The following is an 18,014-nucleotide window of genomic DNA, read 5'->3' as shown; positions in this document are numbered from 1 at the left end:
AAAGCATCATCGAGCACGACCCGAAAATAGGGTGGTACTCTTTTGACCACCATTCACTGTTCATCTTTGTTCTATCATTATTTTTCTATAGCAACTTTGAAAATTACGATTTTATTTTTTGAATGGTATTTATTTGATTACAGCCACCGAGGATGACAGTACTGCCAACCGAAGTAATGTTTTGACAGCAGAAGCCCTCAAAATGGTAAGAATTCTATTAAAACCCAATTCTTCAATATTCGTAAAAGTTCTATTCAACCATGACAATCATAGTTGGAATTAAATCATTCTTTTGCTCTCACGCGCCTTTCGTTCTCCTGCTTTAATTAGATTTTTATTTTAATCGTCTCTCTCCGAATATACAATATTCTCTCTCCGGATTGGTTTGTCCGCCTCTCTGTATGCAATTTTAAAGCTATTACACAATATTCAGCTCTCATCTCATACAATTCCTTTTCTTTGTTCAAACACAGTTCCACTCTACTACATGTAATATCAACGATACATTCAGTGACTCGACATCATTGTGGAGTTCGGAAGAGGGCTTCCCAAGCATCACGTATTACCCAATCATCGCTTCAAAGCAAAACGACAGCGATAACAATGACGTCGACGATGATAACGCATCCGACTGCTGTCAACTCCATAACGAAGTCTTGATCGAGATTCATCATGAAGATGATAACGATTCATTGTTATCTGACACTACTTCTAGTTTGATCAGATTCATGGACGAAATGGACAATGATAGTTTTACAGACGTGTCCAGCATTACAACCGACAATGAAGACAATAACGACACGTTTACGACAGTCACCGATTTGACATACCACACCCATGATCTTTTCGATGACGACAGCAGTGACGTCATACTTGATCTCTCCCTCACCAAAGATGAATACGAACTTATCAATGGTAGAGACCAAACAATAGAAAGTGATTTTATCATTGCAACAACTTTTCTAGATGAAATCATTTCTGAGGTCGCCTTCAAACTGGATTCTAACAATTGAACCTCCGATATATTTTTGTTTAAAAAATGACAAATACTCAATTATATCCTTGTAAATAAATCTGGATATGCTATACTCAAATTGAAACTACCTTTGTGTTGTTGTTGTTGTGTGTGTGTATGTGTGAAAACTTGTGAAATAATAAGAGTAGAAAACCATTCAAACTGAACTAAAGTATACTGTATATAATTGTGTATGAATCTAGAGAGACGAAGAAACAATGCTTGACAGTCTGGTTGTGTGGATGTGGAGAATATTTGGAAGGGTTTTGTTGGAGTTCAATAACATAAAAGTACTAAAAAGTGTTAAGGGTAAAAGGAAAACGCCAAGCAAAGGGCAGGATGGGACACATTTCTTGGGGAATAACATACTTAGAGGGGTACTTGAAGGGATGAGATAGACCAACAAGGCGGGGGATGGTTTCTGACTGGATAGGTGACACAACAAGGCAATGAAGAGGAAGGCTGGGACATACAGACAGAGCGGGATTGAGAAAGCACTATCAAGATGGCTTGCCCTTGGGCAGAACAGAGAGAGAGAGACAGAGAGAGACAGAGAGAGACAGAGAAATCAACTAGTGACAATTTTCATTTAGTTCATTTCAAATACTCTGTAGTGTTAAGAGAGAAGGGCATTTGGTCCTTTTTTCTCTCTTATTTGAAATGCGTTTGCAAAACTCGTCCCCATCCCGCGCTCCACGCAATTAAGAGTCTGGAGAGGCCTTATGTGGTTCTTGCTAGAAAGTAATACCTGGTGGGGGGGGGGGGGGACATGCGGGAAATCTTTCAGGGGGCTCTTACGAACTCTCCCTCCCCTAGGACCTGGAGAAATGAATGTCGCCCCCCCCCCCCCTTTAGAAAATCCTGGACATGCCCCTGCTTTAACCTCCTTATTTCCCCATCTCGTCAACCTCTTGAAGAGTATGCCTTGGGTAATCGAACTCGGTAATGCACTTTCCTATTCCTTACATCACCTGCTTTATATGGCATGGACTACCTGAAGATGGTGAATAAAACATGAGGCTAAAAAGGGAGGATATTAGACTGAACTCCTAAGCGATCTAGACTTTGTGTTTAGAGAGAAGGAGAGAAGGAGAAGAAGAAAAAGAAGAAGAAAAAGAAGGGGGAAGGAAAAGAAGAAACAGGAAAAGAAAAAGAAGAAGAAGAAGAAGAAGAAGAAAAAGAAGAAGAAGAAAAAGATGAAGAAGAAAAAGATGAAGAAAAAGGAGGAGGAGGAGGAGGAGGAAAGTACGAAGCTCGAATTATTCATGACTGAAAGCCAGAGGAAGCTGGACAAACATAATTTGCATGTGCATTAGTCATGAGAGAATAGACTATTTCACAAATAGGCATAATTATACTCGAATTTCACACATGTGTCTATCACAATCATCGTAAATAATGCTCACGTCGTTGTCGGAGGCTTGTCCGACAAAGCAATAACTAGTTTATACAACTATTAACTACTTATGGAAATACAAGGGGTAAATATAGTTTACTTAGCTCGTGAACTGGGCTTTCGATGGCTTTCGGAAGCGATTAGCATCAATAACTTTGAATACATAGTTGTGGACTGGTCTACTCATATAAGAAATTCCAGTATGCACAGGCTCTCCCGACATATGACCATTGAATAGAGGATGCAGTATATTTAATTAAGTTATACCACATTCACACCTACGAGACGGATACAAAACAGTCCTCAGGGGCCTGTTTCATAAAAATTGTTATCAATTAAAAATTCTAAAATGCTATGACAAAGTTGCTCTCAACCAATCAAATGCCACGATTTCAGTAGCTTATAACAAATATTATAACTTGTCATTGATATCAGGTTTTATGAAACAGGGCCTATAGACCGAACAAAAAGTTACAAAGAGTAAGTTTTGAATCAGAGTAGTCGGTTTGGCGGTGTTAAATACTGAGGTATAACAAACCAGGGACTTTTAAATGGTTGACAAAATATTGTAGACAATTTACGTGTCCCTGAATTTACAATGATACTGGTTAATTCACTTTTTTTTTTAAATATCGGAGCAGTCATCAAAGGTTCTGAATAAATCTAAACTCAAATTTTGAGTTGATTGGAATGAATTTTCCTGGCATTGTCATCCACTGTAAGTGGAGACTCTTTAATAGCCATAATTCTACGCAGAATAAAAGGTCAAAAAGTATAAACAGGCATAATCGGGACATACACCGACATGTTTCTTTTTCACTTACGATCTCATCATACTCTATAGCCCTTTTTTCTTGTAGCATTTACTTTGTAGTTTTCGGTATTGGTTCATGAAAGTATAATTTTGAAGTTATTGCACTCTTCAAAGTTGCACATATTTTAGGATTCAATATAATCAATTTTGTTTTTATCGTAGCATTTATTTGCGGCATGTTTTTCCAAAGACGAACAAACAAAGGGGGATTAATTTTTTACTTTCGAAGATTATAGTATTACAATAAGAGAAAAAATACATTTTTGTGGGGGTGGACGTAAGTCAAATTAATGTGCCAATTGTCCCCTGCTGCCCCCGTAACGGCCCCCTGTATTTACCAGGCCATGCCATGATTCTAAGTCGGTATACCCCGGGGGTTAGATACTGATGATGTGACTGGTAATTGCAGACATGATGATGGATGCACTATACTACGTACGGCTCATCTACGCGAGTACGTAAGGCTGGCTGTCAGGCCTAAAGACCTACCCGTAAACGATTGCGAGGACTGTTTTTAGGTTTGGGTTCAATAGCGATTATCATCAGATGGGCGTAAACATGCATAATTAATTCACAACGTTAATAAGCAATAAACCGATGTTGACTCTCCTTTAATTGATGATGCCGATTATGATGAGTTCAGGATACAAAGCATCGATGAAAATTGCGATAACATGGTCAGATAGAAGAGAGCGAAAGAGAGAGAGAGAGAGAGAGAGAGAGAGAGAGAGATGAAGAGAGAGAAATTGAAAGGGAGAGAAACTCTTTAAAATTTAACCCGAGTATTTTGAAAGCGTACTCGATATCTTTTCTATATTTCCCTTTGTATATATCCACATCGTTGAAACTATTTAGCAAAATGTCGACCAAAATAGTTATGTAAATGATGCAAGATTAAAAACCCTGAAGGTGTGTGGCATGTATTTTACGCGCCAAAATCATGAATTTTTCATAGACTGAAGAGCAAAAGAGCTTAGCGTCATAATATTTCCTCACTGAATTTGATCAAACTAATCGTATATTGCATTACTAATCTAAACGGCTTATCAATAATTTACAAGATTGGCGGAAATGATAAATGTGTCAAATTCAATTTAAGATGGCAAAATAATACTCAAATGTCAATTTTGAAGGCATCGGTAGAAATGAGAATTATACAGATTATGACTGGATTACTGGAGCTGAACCGACTCGGCGAGGAGGCTCTATTCTGGAATAAACTTTTCGAGGGGGTGGCGAAAGCTTCTATTCCAAAAAAGTCAGCTTTTTCTTCTCATTTATTTGAAGGGGGAGCAAGAGCCAGACAACGCAACATTCAAGGGAACATAACAACCAAACGAGGAAGATCAAACTTTGTATGCTACCGACGAAACATTGATGAAGTACACATTGACAAGGTACACGATTTGAATTGTACTAATATCACCAGTCCTATATTTTGTGATTCGGTAGGCCCTACTGAAATTGGTAATTCGCACAATTAATGCTATACCTGCGTTATGATCAAACATAAAGAATCGCAAGACTATTAATGCAGTGCTTTAAATCTAGTTGTACATGTAAGGAAGCGGGGCGACCGAGCAAGCGTAGGGGGAAGCGGAGGATGACCGAAAGCGTTTACATCGCTGCCACATTTTTATTGGAAAATTAACAATGCTTATTTTTTTTTTGGGGGGGGGGATATATTTTCTCCTATATTTACTCCTATATTTACATCCTCTTATAACCCGTGCTTATTTCGCCTTTTTTAAAAGAGTAACATTACATGATAGAGACAGCTCATGTCGCCGCTGAATGTCCCAATGGAAACATGATCCATAGTAATTAGTTGCCGACAATATCGCGATGGGATGGAGACAAATCTTGAGGGATAGAGAGAGACACGCCCCTCTTTCTCTCCCACGTACGCAGATCTTCGAAAAAGATTGAAGACATCAATATTTCCAATTAAAATGTTCGCTCTGGAAAGACAAGTATCGTCCTTTCCATTTTTCAAAGTGTATCTTAGTATGATGGCAACCAGCTATCAAGACTGATGACAGGAAATAATCCGCGGGAATTCTAATTTATGGAGAAGAGAGCGCCATGATCGCACTGATATTGCTGAAATCAATCAGAATCTGTGAGAGTGAATATCTCAAACAAGAATCAATAAACAATCTTCGTGTCTAGCGGTTGTGTCGCCATCCATGGTACCCTCTGATTTGAAACACGACTATGCCATTACATTGATCATCTCGGTTATTATATATCCAATGGGCAACTGAAAACGGCAACAGCGGTGGATATTTCTTCAGAGATGAGACCCATTGTAAATAATAATAAATATAACACATCGTCAGTTCCCTGAAAAAGGGTCGTTTGAGTTCATTTCTTGGCCATCACGAACTGTTCACTACTTTCGACACTTTTCTTTCAATAGCAAATCGAGTACAAGCTTATTAGACCCAAATGTCAAGCCATAGAAGCTTCATTTCGTGACCTACCGAAACAATATCCATGACAACAGTTATTCGTCCTGATTAATCATTAAGGGTTATGAGATATTTTGATTAAAGACGTTTTGAAGAGTAAATCGTGCCCTTTTTAAAGACTTTTGTTTAACCAATTGTAGGCCAATATAGGGAAATTTTTATTTCTATTACAATGCAATATCTGTATGCCTCTTACAATCCCCTTTAAAAGTGGGTTTTCACCGTGGTTATAATAAACACATACTTTCCAGTGCAAATTAAGAGAGGCCGGAAATATTGACAAGAACTAGTTGATCTATAAAACAATACGACAATAAATAAATTTACCCACTAGGATTGGGATTCCATCAAGGACGATTAATCTGGATAAATATATATTTAAAAAAGCGTATCACCCGCCACTTTGTAATGAAGCATGTAAATGGATGAGTTCGAGACACTTCAGTAGGTCTCTATATTCATATAGACACGATAGAAGGGAGAAGATTGTCCAGCACGACTTTTCACGACCTCTGTCCTAGAAAATATGAGGTTAACCGTTTGCGTCATACACCTATTTTTCCTAAAAATTGAAATTCCCCTTTTAAATCTTAGTTTATAAGGTCTGTTCATCCATAAAAGACATCTATTTCGCTATTAAGGCACGTCCAGGTCTGCTCATAGAGGTTGGTACGCACGCACAGTCGAAGATTTAGAAAATTATTATTCAATACGAAAAGCTCTGGGTTAGTACAGTGTACCTTGATTCAAGTTCATCTCTCATTTTCTTAAAAAATACATTTATTTCAGATTTGCCAATGCTATTTGCTTATTTATTTCACTTTTTTGTTGTTGCTTGCAATGATACATATTATATGTTTCATATGTGCACAATCATGTTTGTGCCTCAGTATATTACAGTATATGTCGTCTCACCAAATTACGATTCTTGTACATGTATTACCTTTCGTTTTAAAGCTTTACAAGTTACCATTAAAATCACGCGAACAGAATATAGCGGTAAAATATTTTTTTTATTCTGGTTGCCGAGAGCAATATTATGATGATTTTGGGACATAAAATATGCATTTGACAATTTATTGGGAAATTGCCCTATGTGCCTCTTCGATGATGGCTGTATGATAGTGACACTGAGTGATGGGGAGGGAACGCAAATTACTCTTTGTTAGAGGAACGAACAAGAAGACATGCCCTGGAAATTTTACCTGTGATAAATCGATAATTATTTGACATCTCTGTTGCCATGGTAATAATGAAATATTGTATCCATCGCCTCTCGTCGTGATACCAGGAAGCCAGGGGCATGTCTGTTGTGTAGGCTAGTTGTGTGTGGCTTCAAGTGGTGTTTCAGATTCTCTAGATGAAGACAGAAAAAATGGACGAACAGATGGGAAATCATTTTGGAGCTATTTTTGTATATAGAGTATAAAGTTTCCGAGATTGATCTTTTCCCATCATTATACTCTAATCAGTCTCAATGCTTGCAACATCCTTGTTCTATATAATGGTTGATATGACAACATAAAACTAGTTCACCATTCCTGGTCTCTTGTATTATTCTGCAATTTGAGCTGCTGATGATTAGCGGGCCTGAGCAAAGAAAGGTTGGACCTCAGTGAAATACTCACCAATGGTGCTATAGATATAAAATAATGTTATGTGTAATGAAAGTTAGAATATTATTTGAAATCATCTGTAATATGGGTTTGCTCCCTTGTAAGTCAGCGAGCTTGCTACTGAGACCAATTTGTTGGCGAAAGTTGAAAGACACTATTTAAAATAACATATAACTTATAATGTTGAAAGATCCATTTCAGAGTCCTATCTAAAACAATACAATCATTGATTTAAAACAAATGATATCAAACTTTCATCTATATTTCTCCTGTGAATCCTATAAACACTTCTAAATTTTGGAAAACTATATTTGAACATTGATTGTTGTATGTTTCATCATGTCATTCCCGCCACGAAAGGTGTATAATTTGATATTTTTAAATATATATTTTGATTTATTAATCTTAAGTTCTTATCACATTGTACTTTTTAGGTATATTATGTTAAGTTCGTACATACGATTTCTGAATCACGTTTCTTTTGAATGTATTTCACTTTGACATTTTCAAATTGAGTTCAAGTTGTTTCATAACGTGGACACCACTGTGTTTCAAAGGCAGGTGGAAATGGTTGAAATTGTTAAACTGCAAAAGAAGGTGACAAGCACAGTAAGAGTGTATTTCTTCAGCGCAACCTTTTGCAGATGTGCCATCAAAATAAGCACATTCCCAGTAATGATTAAAGGACAGGAAGATATCTTTTATAACCTCGCGTCGTCTAGTTGCCTTGGGGGAGAAGAAAGACAGTTAAGCGCTCGCTCCTTAAAACGACCTTTCGAAATATTCGTCTACATTAGATGGTAAAATAGCGCGCGAAAGTGAAGACGAAAATTGCGACCAATGAATAGGGATTGTAATGGCATCCTCTTCGCCGGCCTATCTACTTAAATCTATTACCATGCTTATCCCATCTCTGAGAAGATTAAGCTTTTAGGAGGACACGAATAAAATATCCGTTTTGTGCACTTTATCCCTGCTCTTAGTTCTCAAAGTAGATTAGGATTTACAACGCGGGTCAGCTGCGAGGCTCAGCCGGGATTTACTGACTGTAATTTCACTTGAGAACGATCCATGAAAGATAGAGTGAAGAGCACTGTCATGACTGTGGATAGCATGGAGTGCTCATGGTGTATCGTAAATTAGACCACTTTGTAGGGAGGAAATGAGAGCAAGTGGATGAAGAGAGAGAGAGAGAGAGAGAGAGAGGGAGAGAGAGCGAGCTTGAGAGAGAGGGGGAGAAAGAGAGAAAGAGAGAGAGGGGGAGAGAGAGAGAGAGAGAGAGAGAGAGGGAGGGAGAGAGAGAGAGAGAGAGAGAGATAGAAAGAGGCTGGGGTGGATTTGCTTGATTCAGCTGTACATCACGGTAAAGGGGGAGATCAGCTTAGGGCTATTAAACTTAGGGAGTGCATTTGTGATGTACATAATGGAAGTAGAGGAGCAGAACGAGAGAGAGAGAGAGAGAGAGAGAGAGAGAGAGAGAGAGGAAGAGAGAGAGAGAGAGAGAGAGAGAGAGAGAGATAGGGTGTGGAGGGGTGAGATCGGTTAGAGAGAAGACTAGAAGAAGGAAGGCAAATTAATGTAAAGTATACATTCATGTCCTACATTAGAGCAAGGCATAAGCTGCCACCTGTTGAAAAAAACTATAGGCTACATGTATATTTATATCTACCACGGATAATTATGAGCATTATGACTTCGCTCTTGCAAAAAGTGAGATATGAGCCACGACTTGTTGTAAGAAAAAAAATAGAAAATGTATCGTTAATGAGTTTTCATTAATAAAACCTAAATTTCATATCTCGAATAATCTCCCTGTACCAAAATGGATCGAAGGCTTAAAGAGGGGGAGGGTTAGGCTAAATAAATTGCTATCACTTTTGCTTCAGTCTTCGCGCATCTTTTCTCTCCAGGGCTGCGATATTTCCCTGGACACAACATTTTAAATTGGTCCGATCATGAGTGCTCCTATCAATTTCCCCTAGCAGAGTGGCGCCGGCATTCATGGCCTGTATGGCTCATGTATACACACCAGTCACAATAGATCGTACGTGGCTTGCTAGGGTGATGGTTATTAGCTGGTTGCATTTGATGTTTATACTTCTGGCACTGGGTTATTAATACGTGATTAAATCATGATATCGTAGGCTAAAAATGTCTTGTCATTGTTATTCATCAATCTCACCGTCAAACCTACTCAACTGCGAATCATAACTGATTTTCGGCCATTAAATTTTGTTGAAATGCGAATTATTGGTCAGTTCGTTGTGTCAGTTTTATTGATGTGACTGTACAAATGTATCATTTTCAATTCTGAGATTCTTTGAACATTAGCCTAAACCCGTTTAGTATTGATGTCTTGTCCTTAAATTGCCATGCTTACCAATTTTTTTTAACCACTGCAAAAGGACAATAATAAGACCAAAACAAAATAATTAAACATGGAAATCCGATGTAGACACTTGACTTGAGTCTTTCAATTAAAAAAAAGAAACAAACTTTTAATCATTGATTTTTATTCGATTTCAAAAGATTTTGTTTTTGTATCGGTTCAAAAAGTGCACATTTTTTTAGTTCCTTATCTATCATTCTAGTATAAAATAAGAGAATAGTCCATTTTTGTAATGTAACAAAATTTACGCATATGCCGTTGTGAAACGACTCGTTATGAATTATTTCATATACCTTTTACAAATAAATGTATCTCAGAAGTCAGAATTCAATTAAATTACATACATTATATGTTGCTAGGTAGGACAAACAATATGGCTCGCCCTACCTAACAACACGTAATATATGCAATTTACATTCAGACTATTGAAATACAATTATTCGTGCAGATGAATGAAATAGCTCTTATCGAAGCGCTGAAAGTATTAATTTCGTTACATTACTGGCCTTTTAACACGTATTTTGTATATTTCACGCTTGAAAATGTAGACTACATTAATTAGGTTAGACTATTTTTCTTAGTTATTTGTGTAAAGCAATTGAAATTAACACATGTAAATATTCAAGTTTTGACCGATTACATTTTACGTATTATAGAATCGAAAATGAAGACTATTTAATGTCCCCAGCTCAAGGCCCCTTTATTTACACCCGGGTTTCTCCGTCACCAAACGGAATGAGATCGATGAGATACATAGTCTCTTGGACAGCGTGTGGTACGGCGTGAGTACTAGCTGCCAATGAGAAGCAGTCTCCTTGTCGCCCTCACTCACAGTAACATACCCACCTACCCACACACACACACACCCACACGCACACACATTCTCCTTGTCTACTTGTCGCTCTCACTCACAGTTACATACTCACCTACCCCCCCCCCCCACACACACACACACCCACACGTACGCACATTCTCACAGTCTCCTTGTCGCCCTCACTCACAGTAACATACCCACCTACCCACACACACACACACACACCCACACGCACACACATTCTCCTTGTCTACTTGTCGCTCTCACTCACAGTTACATACTCACCTACCCCCCCCCCACACACACACCCACACGTACGCACATTCTCACAGTCTCCTTGTCGCCCTCACTCACAGTAACATACCCACCTACCCACACACACACACACACCCACACGCACACACATTCTCCTTGTCTACTTGTCGCTCTCACTCACAGTTACATACTCACCTACCCCCCCCCCACACACACACCCACACGTACGCACATTCTCACAGTCTCCTTGTCGCCCTCACTCACAGTAATATACCCACCTACCCACACACACACACACACCCACCCACACGCACACACATTCTCCTTGTCTACTTGTCGCTCTCACTCACAGTTATATACACACCTACCCCCCCACACACACACACACCCATACGTACGCCCACACATATTCATGTGCGTGTGATATATGAAGAGAAAAGAGGTTGTAGAAGCGGTGAGGTGAACAGACTTAGATTGGATACTAAATCTAATCATTAATCATGATGACGAGTCGAGCCCTATTTCAGTCACTCTCTGTTGCATTTCAAATTTCAAAGAATATCTAAATCACCGGTGAATGCATGTGGTTCTTTTGTAAAGAGGCACATTGCACTTCTCATTCTTTAAAGGGAAGTCTGGCCATAGTGACAAGATGTTGTGAAGGAAAGCAGAACATTCGGAAAAGAAAATGATAAGTAAATGTTTTAAAAAAACAGGTAAAAGAACACCTTGAATCGTAAGATAAAGCGTATTGAAATTGGCAAGTTGGTAACTCCACTAGAATGTAATGAATCCCATATTTGCTTCAACACGCAGAATAACATAATGAAAAATAGTTTTTTTTATGCTGAACAGGATTTGTTTGGGTATTGTTTGAGGACAACATTCTATCATTGATATAGAAACTACAGCGAAATGATAACTTAAGGGTTTAACAAAACTCACAATCGAATGACGGATTCTCCTATTTGGGATGGACACTAGATTACTAATTTCATCCCTAAACATAAAACAGCAGAGGACCTTTCAAAATATATCAACCCACTGAAACCACTAATAAAGAATTAATGAGAAGCTGCATTTATTTTGTGTTATCCCCATTAATCAAAACTGAGATCGAGGCCTTTGTGGGTGCTGGGAATACGTATATTCAGGTCATCGTGGCCTTTTAGACAAATTGTAATAATGACCCTTGTCTAATAAAACGATTCCTTAACTACCAAAACTTAGAATAAGGCCAAATTTTACCCCTTTCCTGATCCAGCCTTTTTTTAATTTACCTAACAAAAGTAGGTTCTTGTAAAAACAGACAGAAAATCTTAGGTCTTATGATTACAATTTTTCAGAATTTAATAAACAACTTAAAAAAAAGAATCGTCAAATACTAGTGCCAACTTAGGATAAACCACACGCAGTAAATGTTGATAAATTATTAAGCTCTATGTTCTTTGCAAGCCTTTACTGATGTTAGTGTCAGACCTCAAGTTTATTGTTTTGTTCATATGAATACTCGATAACAGGAATACCGAAAGCTATGTTGTATCCTTATTATCAAAGTCATCTTAACTATACGAAAGAACGCAACTATATAAAAGGCCACAATAAATAATTTATTAACTTCTGTCTTTTCGCAGTCCAGATTCAATTTAAAGCAAGCGAGAGATTGAATTTCATAAACTAACCCTAAGCAAACGTGATGAATATGTCTCCTATCACCATTTTCGCAACTACACAGTCTCTCAAAATTCTTATTATGGGTGATTTTTTTTTTTTTTGCAAAAATGAAACTGAAGAGAAAGTTTTCATATGCTTGCCCTTTTACTACATACAACTTTACATATATAATAGTTTTAATTGGGACCAGTGTATCTTAAAAGCACATGCCAACAAAATACTTGTAGTTAATTATTCCAGAGGACAAAATATTTTGTGATGCCATGAGTTTCCATTTTATTAAAATCAAACAAGTTCACAAATTCAGTTGATTCAATTTCAAAAGATTTTGCCAGTGGAGACTAATGATAATTTAAAAAACTAAAATGGTAATAAAAATTTGTTTACATTGTCTTCTGCTGTTTTTACGAGCTCAACGGATTCTAATGAAAAACCTGGTCAATTTGATCACATCAATGGAAATCAATCTCTTTTATGACACAGATGTGATTTAATAATGATAAAGCATTAATGATTGGTTCAACGTAATAATGATTGATAAGATTGACGAATCAATTCCAGGGTGGTGCGAAAGGTTGGTAAAGGCTGCGTGACGAGATGTAAATATGTTGGAAGTAGAAGTATATGGCTACAAGACTATTTTGAGACTAACGTTGCTTCTATTTTCTTCACAAAAGTTCATCCTTAGTTTCGTGATTTTCAGTTGTTCTGTACTTTTTGTTGAGAAAGGGAACCTGGGAGTACGGGCCAGGCGCGGATCCAGGATTTCTTAGGGGGGGGGGCCCAAATTTGAAATTATGCGAGCCAAATATTGGTTCGTAATGGTGATCAACAGTGACGTAATGCGGGGGGGGGGGTCAGTGCAGGGAGGGGCGTGTTTCCCCCTCCCTCCTCCGCGAACGCGGAAGTTTTGACGTTTCATTAAATTATTAGAGAAAGAAGACGATCGGTTGTACCGTTCTCAAAAATAATTCTCATCTGAATTTAGTTTTTCCCCTCCCGCGCGTAGCGCGGAAAATTTTACAATTTATTAAATAATTACGATTCTTTGGAGAGTTCTCGACTCTTAATCCTCGTCTGAATTCAGGTTCCCCCCCCTCCCGCGCTTTGCGCGGAAGCTTTTTAAGTTTCCTATAATAATTAGAGAAAGAAGACGATTCGTTGTACCGTTTTCGACACTAATCCTCGTCTAAAATCAGTTTTCCCCCTTCCGCGCGAAGCGTGGAAGCTTTTACGATTCATTAAACCATTAGAGAAAGAAGACGATTCGTTATACCGTTCTCGAAAATAATCCTCGTCGGAATTTAGTTCCCCCTACATCCCGCGCGAAGCGCGGAAGGTAACATTATATCATTAAAGATTCGTATTACCGTTCTCGCCTCTAAATTCTCGTCTGAATTCAGGTTCCCCCCCCTCCCGCGCTTCGCGCGGAAGCTTTGCCGTTTCACAAGAAAATGTTACGATTTATTAAATTATTACGATTCTTTGGAGAGCACTCGACTCTTAATTCTCGTCTGAATTCAGGTTCCCCCCCCCCTCCCGCGCTTCGCGCGGAAGCTTTGCCGTTTCACAAGAAAATTTTACGATTTATTAAATTATTACGATTCTTTGGAGAGCTCTCGACTCTTAATCCTCGTCTGAATTCAGTCCCTCCCCCCCCCCCGAAGCGCGGAAGCTTTTAAGTTTCATAATGTTAGGAGAGAAAGAAGACGATTGGCTGTACAGTTCTCGACTCTTAATCCTCGTCTGAATTCAGGTTCCCCCCTGCCGCGCGAAGCGCGGAAGTTTTTAATTTTCATTAAATCATTAGAGAAAGAAGACGATTCGTTATACCGTTCTCGAAAATAATCCTCGTCGGAATTTAGTTCCCCCTACATCCCGCGCGAAGCGCGGAAGGTAACATTATATCATTAAAGATTCGTTTACCGTTCTCGCCTCTGAATTCTCGTCTGAATTCAGGTCCCCCCCTCTCGCGCGAAGCGCGGAAGCTTTTACGTTTCATTAAATCACTAGAGAAAGAAGACGATTCGTTGTACCGTTCTCGACTCTTAATTCTCGTCTGAATTCAGTCCCTCCCCCCCCCCGAAGCGCGGAAGCTTTTAAGTTTCATAATGTTAGGAGAGAAAGAAGACGATTGGCTGTACAGTTCTCGACTCTTAATCCTCGTCTGAATTCAGGTTCCCCCCTGCCGCGCGAAGCGCGGAAGTTTTTAATTTTCATTAAATCATTAGAGAAAGAAGACGATTCGTTATACCGTTCTCGAAAATAATCCTCGTCGGAATTTAGTTCCCCCTACATCCCGCGCGAAGCGCGGAAGGTAACATTATATCATTAAAGATTCGTATTACCGTTCTCGCCTCTGAATTCTCGTCTGAATTCAGGTTCCCCCCCTCCCGCGCTTCGCGCGGAAGCTTTGCCGTTTCACAAGAAAATGTTACGATTTATTAAATTATTACGATTCTTTGGAGAGCTCTCGACTCTTAATTCTCGTCTGAATTCAGGTCCCCCCCCCCCCCCCCTCTCGCGCGAAGCGCGGAAGCTTTTACGTTTCATTAAATCACTAGAGAAAGAAGACGATTCGTTGTACCGTTCTCCACTCTTAATCCTCGTCTGAATTCAGTCCCTCCCCCCCCCCTCCCGCGCGAAGCGCGGAAGCTTTTAAGTTTCATAATGTTAGGAGAGAAAGAAGACGATTGGCTGTACAGTTCTCGACTCTTAATCCTCGTCTGAATTCAGGTTCCCCCCTGCCGCGCGAAGCGCGGAAGTTTTTAATTTTCATTAAATCTTTAGAGAAAGAAGACGATTCGTTGTACCGTTCTCGAAAATAATCCTCGTCAGAATTTAGTTTCCCCTCCATCCCGCGCGAAGCGCGGAAGGTAACATTATATCATTAAAGATTCGTATTACCGTTCTCGCCTCTGAATTCTCGTCTGAATTCAGGTTCCCCCCCCCCCTCCCGCGCTTCGCGCGGAAGCTTTGCCGTTTCACAAGAAATTGTTACAATTTATTAAATTATTACGATTCTTTGGAGAGCTCTCGACTCTTAATCCTCGAAGCGCGGAAGCTTTTACGTTTCATTAAATCACTAGAGAAAGAAGACGATTCGTTGTACCGTTCTTGACTCTTAATCCTCGTCTGAATTCAGGTTCCCCCCTGCCGCGCGAAGCGCGGAAGTTTTTAATTTTCATTAAATCATTAGAGAAAGAAGACGATTCGTTGTACAGTTCTTGAAAATAATCCTCGTCGGAATTTAGTTTCCCATCCATCCCGCGCGAAGCGCGGAAGCTTTTACGTTTCATTAAATCATTACAGATTCGTATTACCGTTCTCGCCTCTGAATCCTCGTCTGAATTCAGGTTCCCCACCTTATTATTTTATGACACTGGCAGGTCACTATTTGGCGTGGGTTCCAGGGGGCGGAGCCCCAAAAAATCAGGGGTTTTAGGCATTTAATCACGGTCAGATGAGCATATTTAGATGCCTCATTAGTTTTTAACACTGGCAGTTAACTATTCTTTCTTTCTTGCTCTCATCCTATTTTATTTCTCTTTAATATACTTTTTCAAAAAAGTGAGGGGGGGGGGAGGGAGCTCGAGGCTCCCGATCCCCGCCCCACCTCGGGCCTGACATGTAGGAATCTCAAGAATCATATTTCTTGCCTGGCTGTAAGTTTAGTAATTTGTCATTCTCCAACAACAAAGTGAGGATAAATCTCGGAAATTATTTACTTTCCCTTTCATTCCTTCTCTCTTATTTTTTTGATTGGGGGGGGGGGGGTCAGCAGCCTGGGAGGCAAGGCCCTTTCGGCCCCCGATCTCCTTCTTCCCCCTTTTCTTTTTTTCTCCCTCTTCTTTCTTTCCCTTCTCTCCTCTTTCCCTTTCCCTTCTTTTCCTTTCTTCTCTCTTTTTTTTTTTTTTTTTTTTTGCGGGGGGGGGGGGCCAAGGCCCGCTCGGCCCCCCCCCCCTGGATCCGCGCCTGGTACGGGCATCGGTTAGGTAAGACCTGCATGCAATTTTGTTGAGCAGCCTGTCCTGAGAGAGTAAACATTGTGTAACTCGATTTGAGGATAGTTCAATTGAACTGTGATGTAATTGGCTACGTCAAACATGCCGCCATACCAATTCATGTCACAAGGACTAACGGTAATAGGTGAATCCAACAAGGAATGAATCTTAACAGATTTGGAATAGATTGAGTAGGGTTGATGGTATTGTTCAGAGAGTCCTTGTAAAAGGTCATGTCTTCGGTGGTTTGGCAACCGAAAATTCGTACGAAGAACTCTTGACTACCTTGGGATGGTGTATTGGCCGTTTTAAACAGTAGGGTGAGAGGTGAGGAGAGAGAGATGGAGAGAGAGAGAGAGAGAGAGAGAGAGAGAGAGAGAGAGAGAGATGGAGAGATAGAGAGATGGAGAAAGAGATGGAGAGAGAGATTACAAAATACATTTGAAGGAGGAGTGTGTGCCTTTGTCCGTGTGTGTGTGTGTGTGTATACGTGAATGAGGGAGAAAGAAAAACAAACCAAAGACGTAGAAGAAGGTTAAAGCTTAGCGAGAGCAGAAATCGAATGCATTGAAATTATCTTCACCACTTTATAGTAGTGAAGATATGATAATTATGATAAGTAAACCACCATTATACCTTTTAAACTATAAAGCTTGAACCGAGAAAAGCCTTTGGGGCTAGGTAAGACGGAAGAGCGTTCATGTCTCTGCAACCGTTAACACTCACTGGTAGGCGAATGCATGAATACGACACCTATAGACGATAGTAGCTAATGAAAAAATATATTGGATTTAAGGATTCGAGTGCGGATATTCATGTACATATTAACCAATATATGATTATAGAAGCGCAGATAAGCCAGCTAATACAAACCAAGACACTCTTGGACTGAATGTGATTATGTGAATCCATGATAAATTACTTATAGTTCACATAAATTAATACATACTTCAACCGTGAACCTAAAAGGCATGGGTTAGGTAGGCGGGAGGGGGCAAATCCCTTTCAGGTGAGATGATCTTAGCAGTGCGAATGAATCCATGATGACCAATCCGTATCGACTCCTTAATATAACGAGTCAGATGAGCTAATAATTGATGATGGACACATCATAATCAATCAGTATCAACTCCCACATCTAACAGGATGGGATAACCATAGCAGTGTGAATGAACCCACCATAACCAATCGGTATTACTTCCAACTGATTCATTGCCAAGCACGAAAAATTTGTTTCATTGTGAATGAACTCATCATGCCCAATCAGTATATTATGAAGAGTTTAATTCCAAAAGGAGCTAAATCCATTTTTGTAAATTTGGAGAAAAAAGAAATTGTATACCAGATTTTGTACAGGCGTCTATGGAAAAGCGATATTAGAAGGTGCGTTTTTCATAATTGCTGATATCAACAACTCAATTTTCATCAAAGTGGATTTAGTTCCTCTTGGAATTAAGTTCTTCATAATTATCCTTAATCTAGAGAGATGAGATTATGTTAACAGTGTGAATAGACCCATCCTGAACTAATCAGTATCAAGCTCTTAAATCTAGCGAGATTAGA

The 18,014-nt window shown here is 39.3% G+C and overlaps 1 protein-coding gene across 1 annotated transcript; it reads left to right on the top strand.

Annotated features, from left to right (window-relative positions):
* On the top strand, window positions 1-1,028 carry LOC105444723. Its single transcript, XM_030985022.1, has 2 exons — window positions 1-205; window positions 474-1,028. Exons 1-2 carry the CDS (start codon window positions 203-205, stop codon window positions 1,011-1,013), a joined length of 543 nt encoding a protein of 180 aa, XP_030840882.1. The 5' UTR covers window positions 1-202; the 3' UTR covers window positions 1,014-1,028.
* The last annotated feature ends 16,986 nt before the right edge of the window (window positions 1,029-18,014 follow it).

The sequence above is a fragment of the Strongylocentrotus purpuratus genome, unplaced genomic scaffold, assembly GCF_000002235.5.
Source record: "Strongylocentrotus purpuratus isolate Spur 01 unplaced genomic scaffold, Spur_5.0 spur5_scaffold_14, whole genome shotgun sequence".
Lineage (NCBI taxonomy): Eukaryota > Metazoa > Echinodermata > Echinoidea > Camarodonta > Strongylocentrotidae > Strongylocentrotus > Strongylocentrotus purpuratus.
Note: the sequence above shows the minus strand (reverse complement) of the source record. Positions and strands in the feature narration are given on the sequence as shown.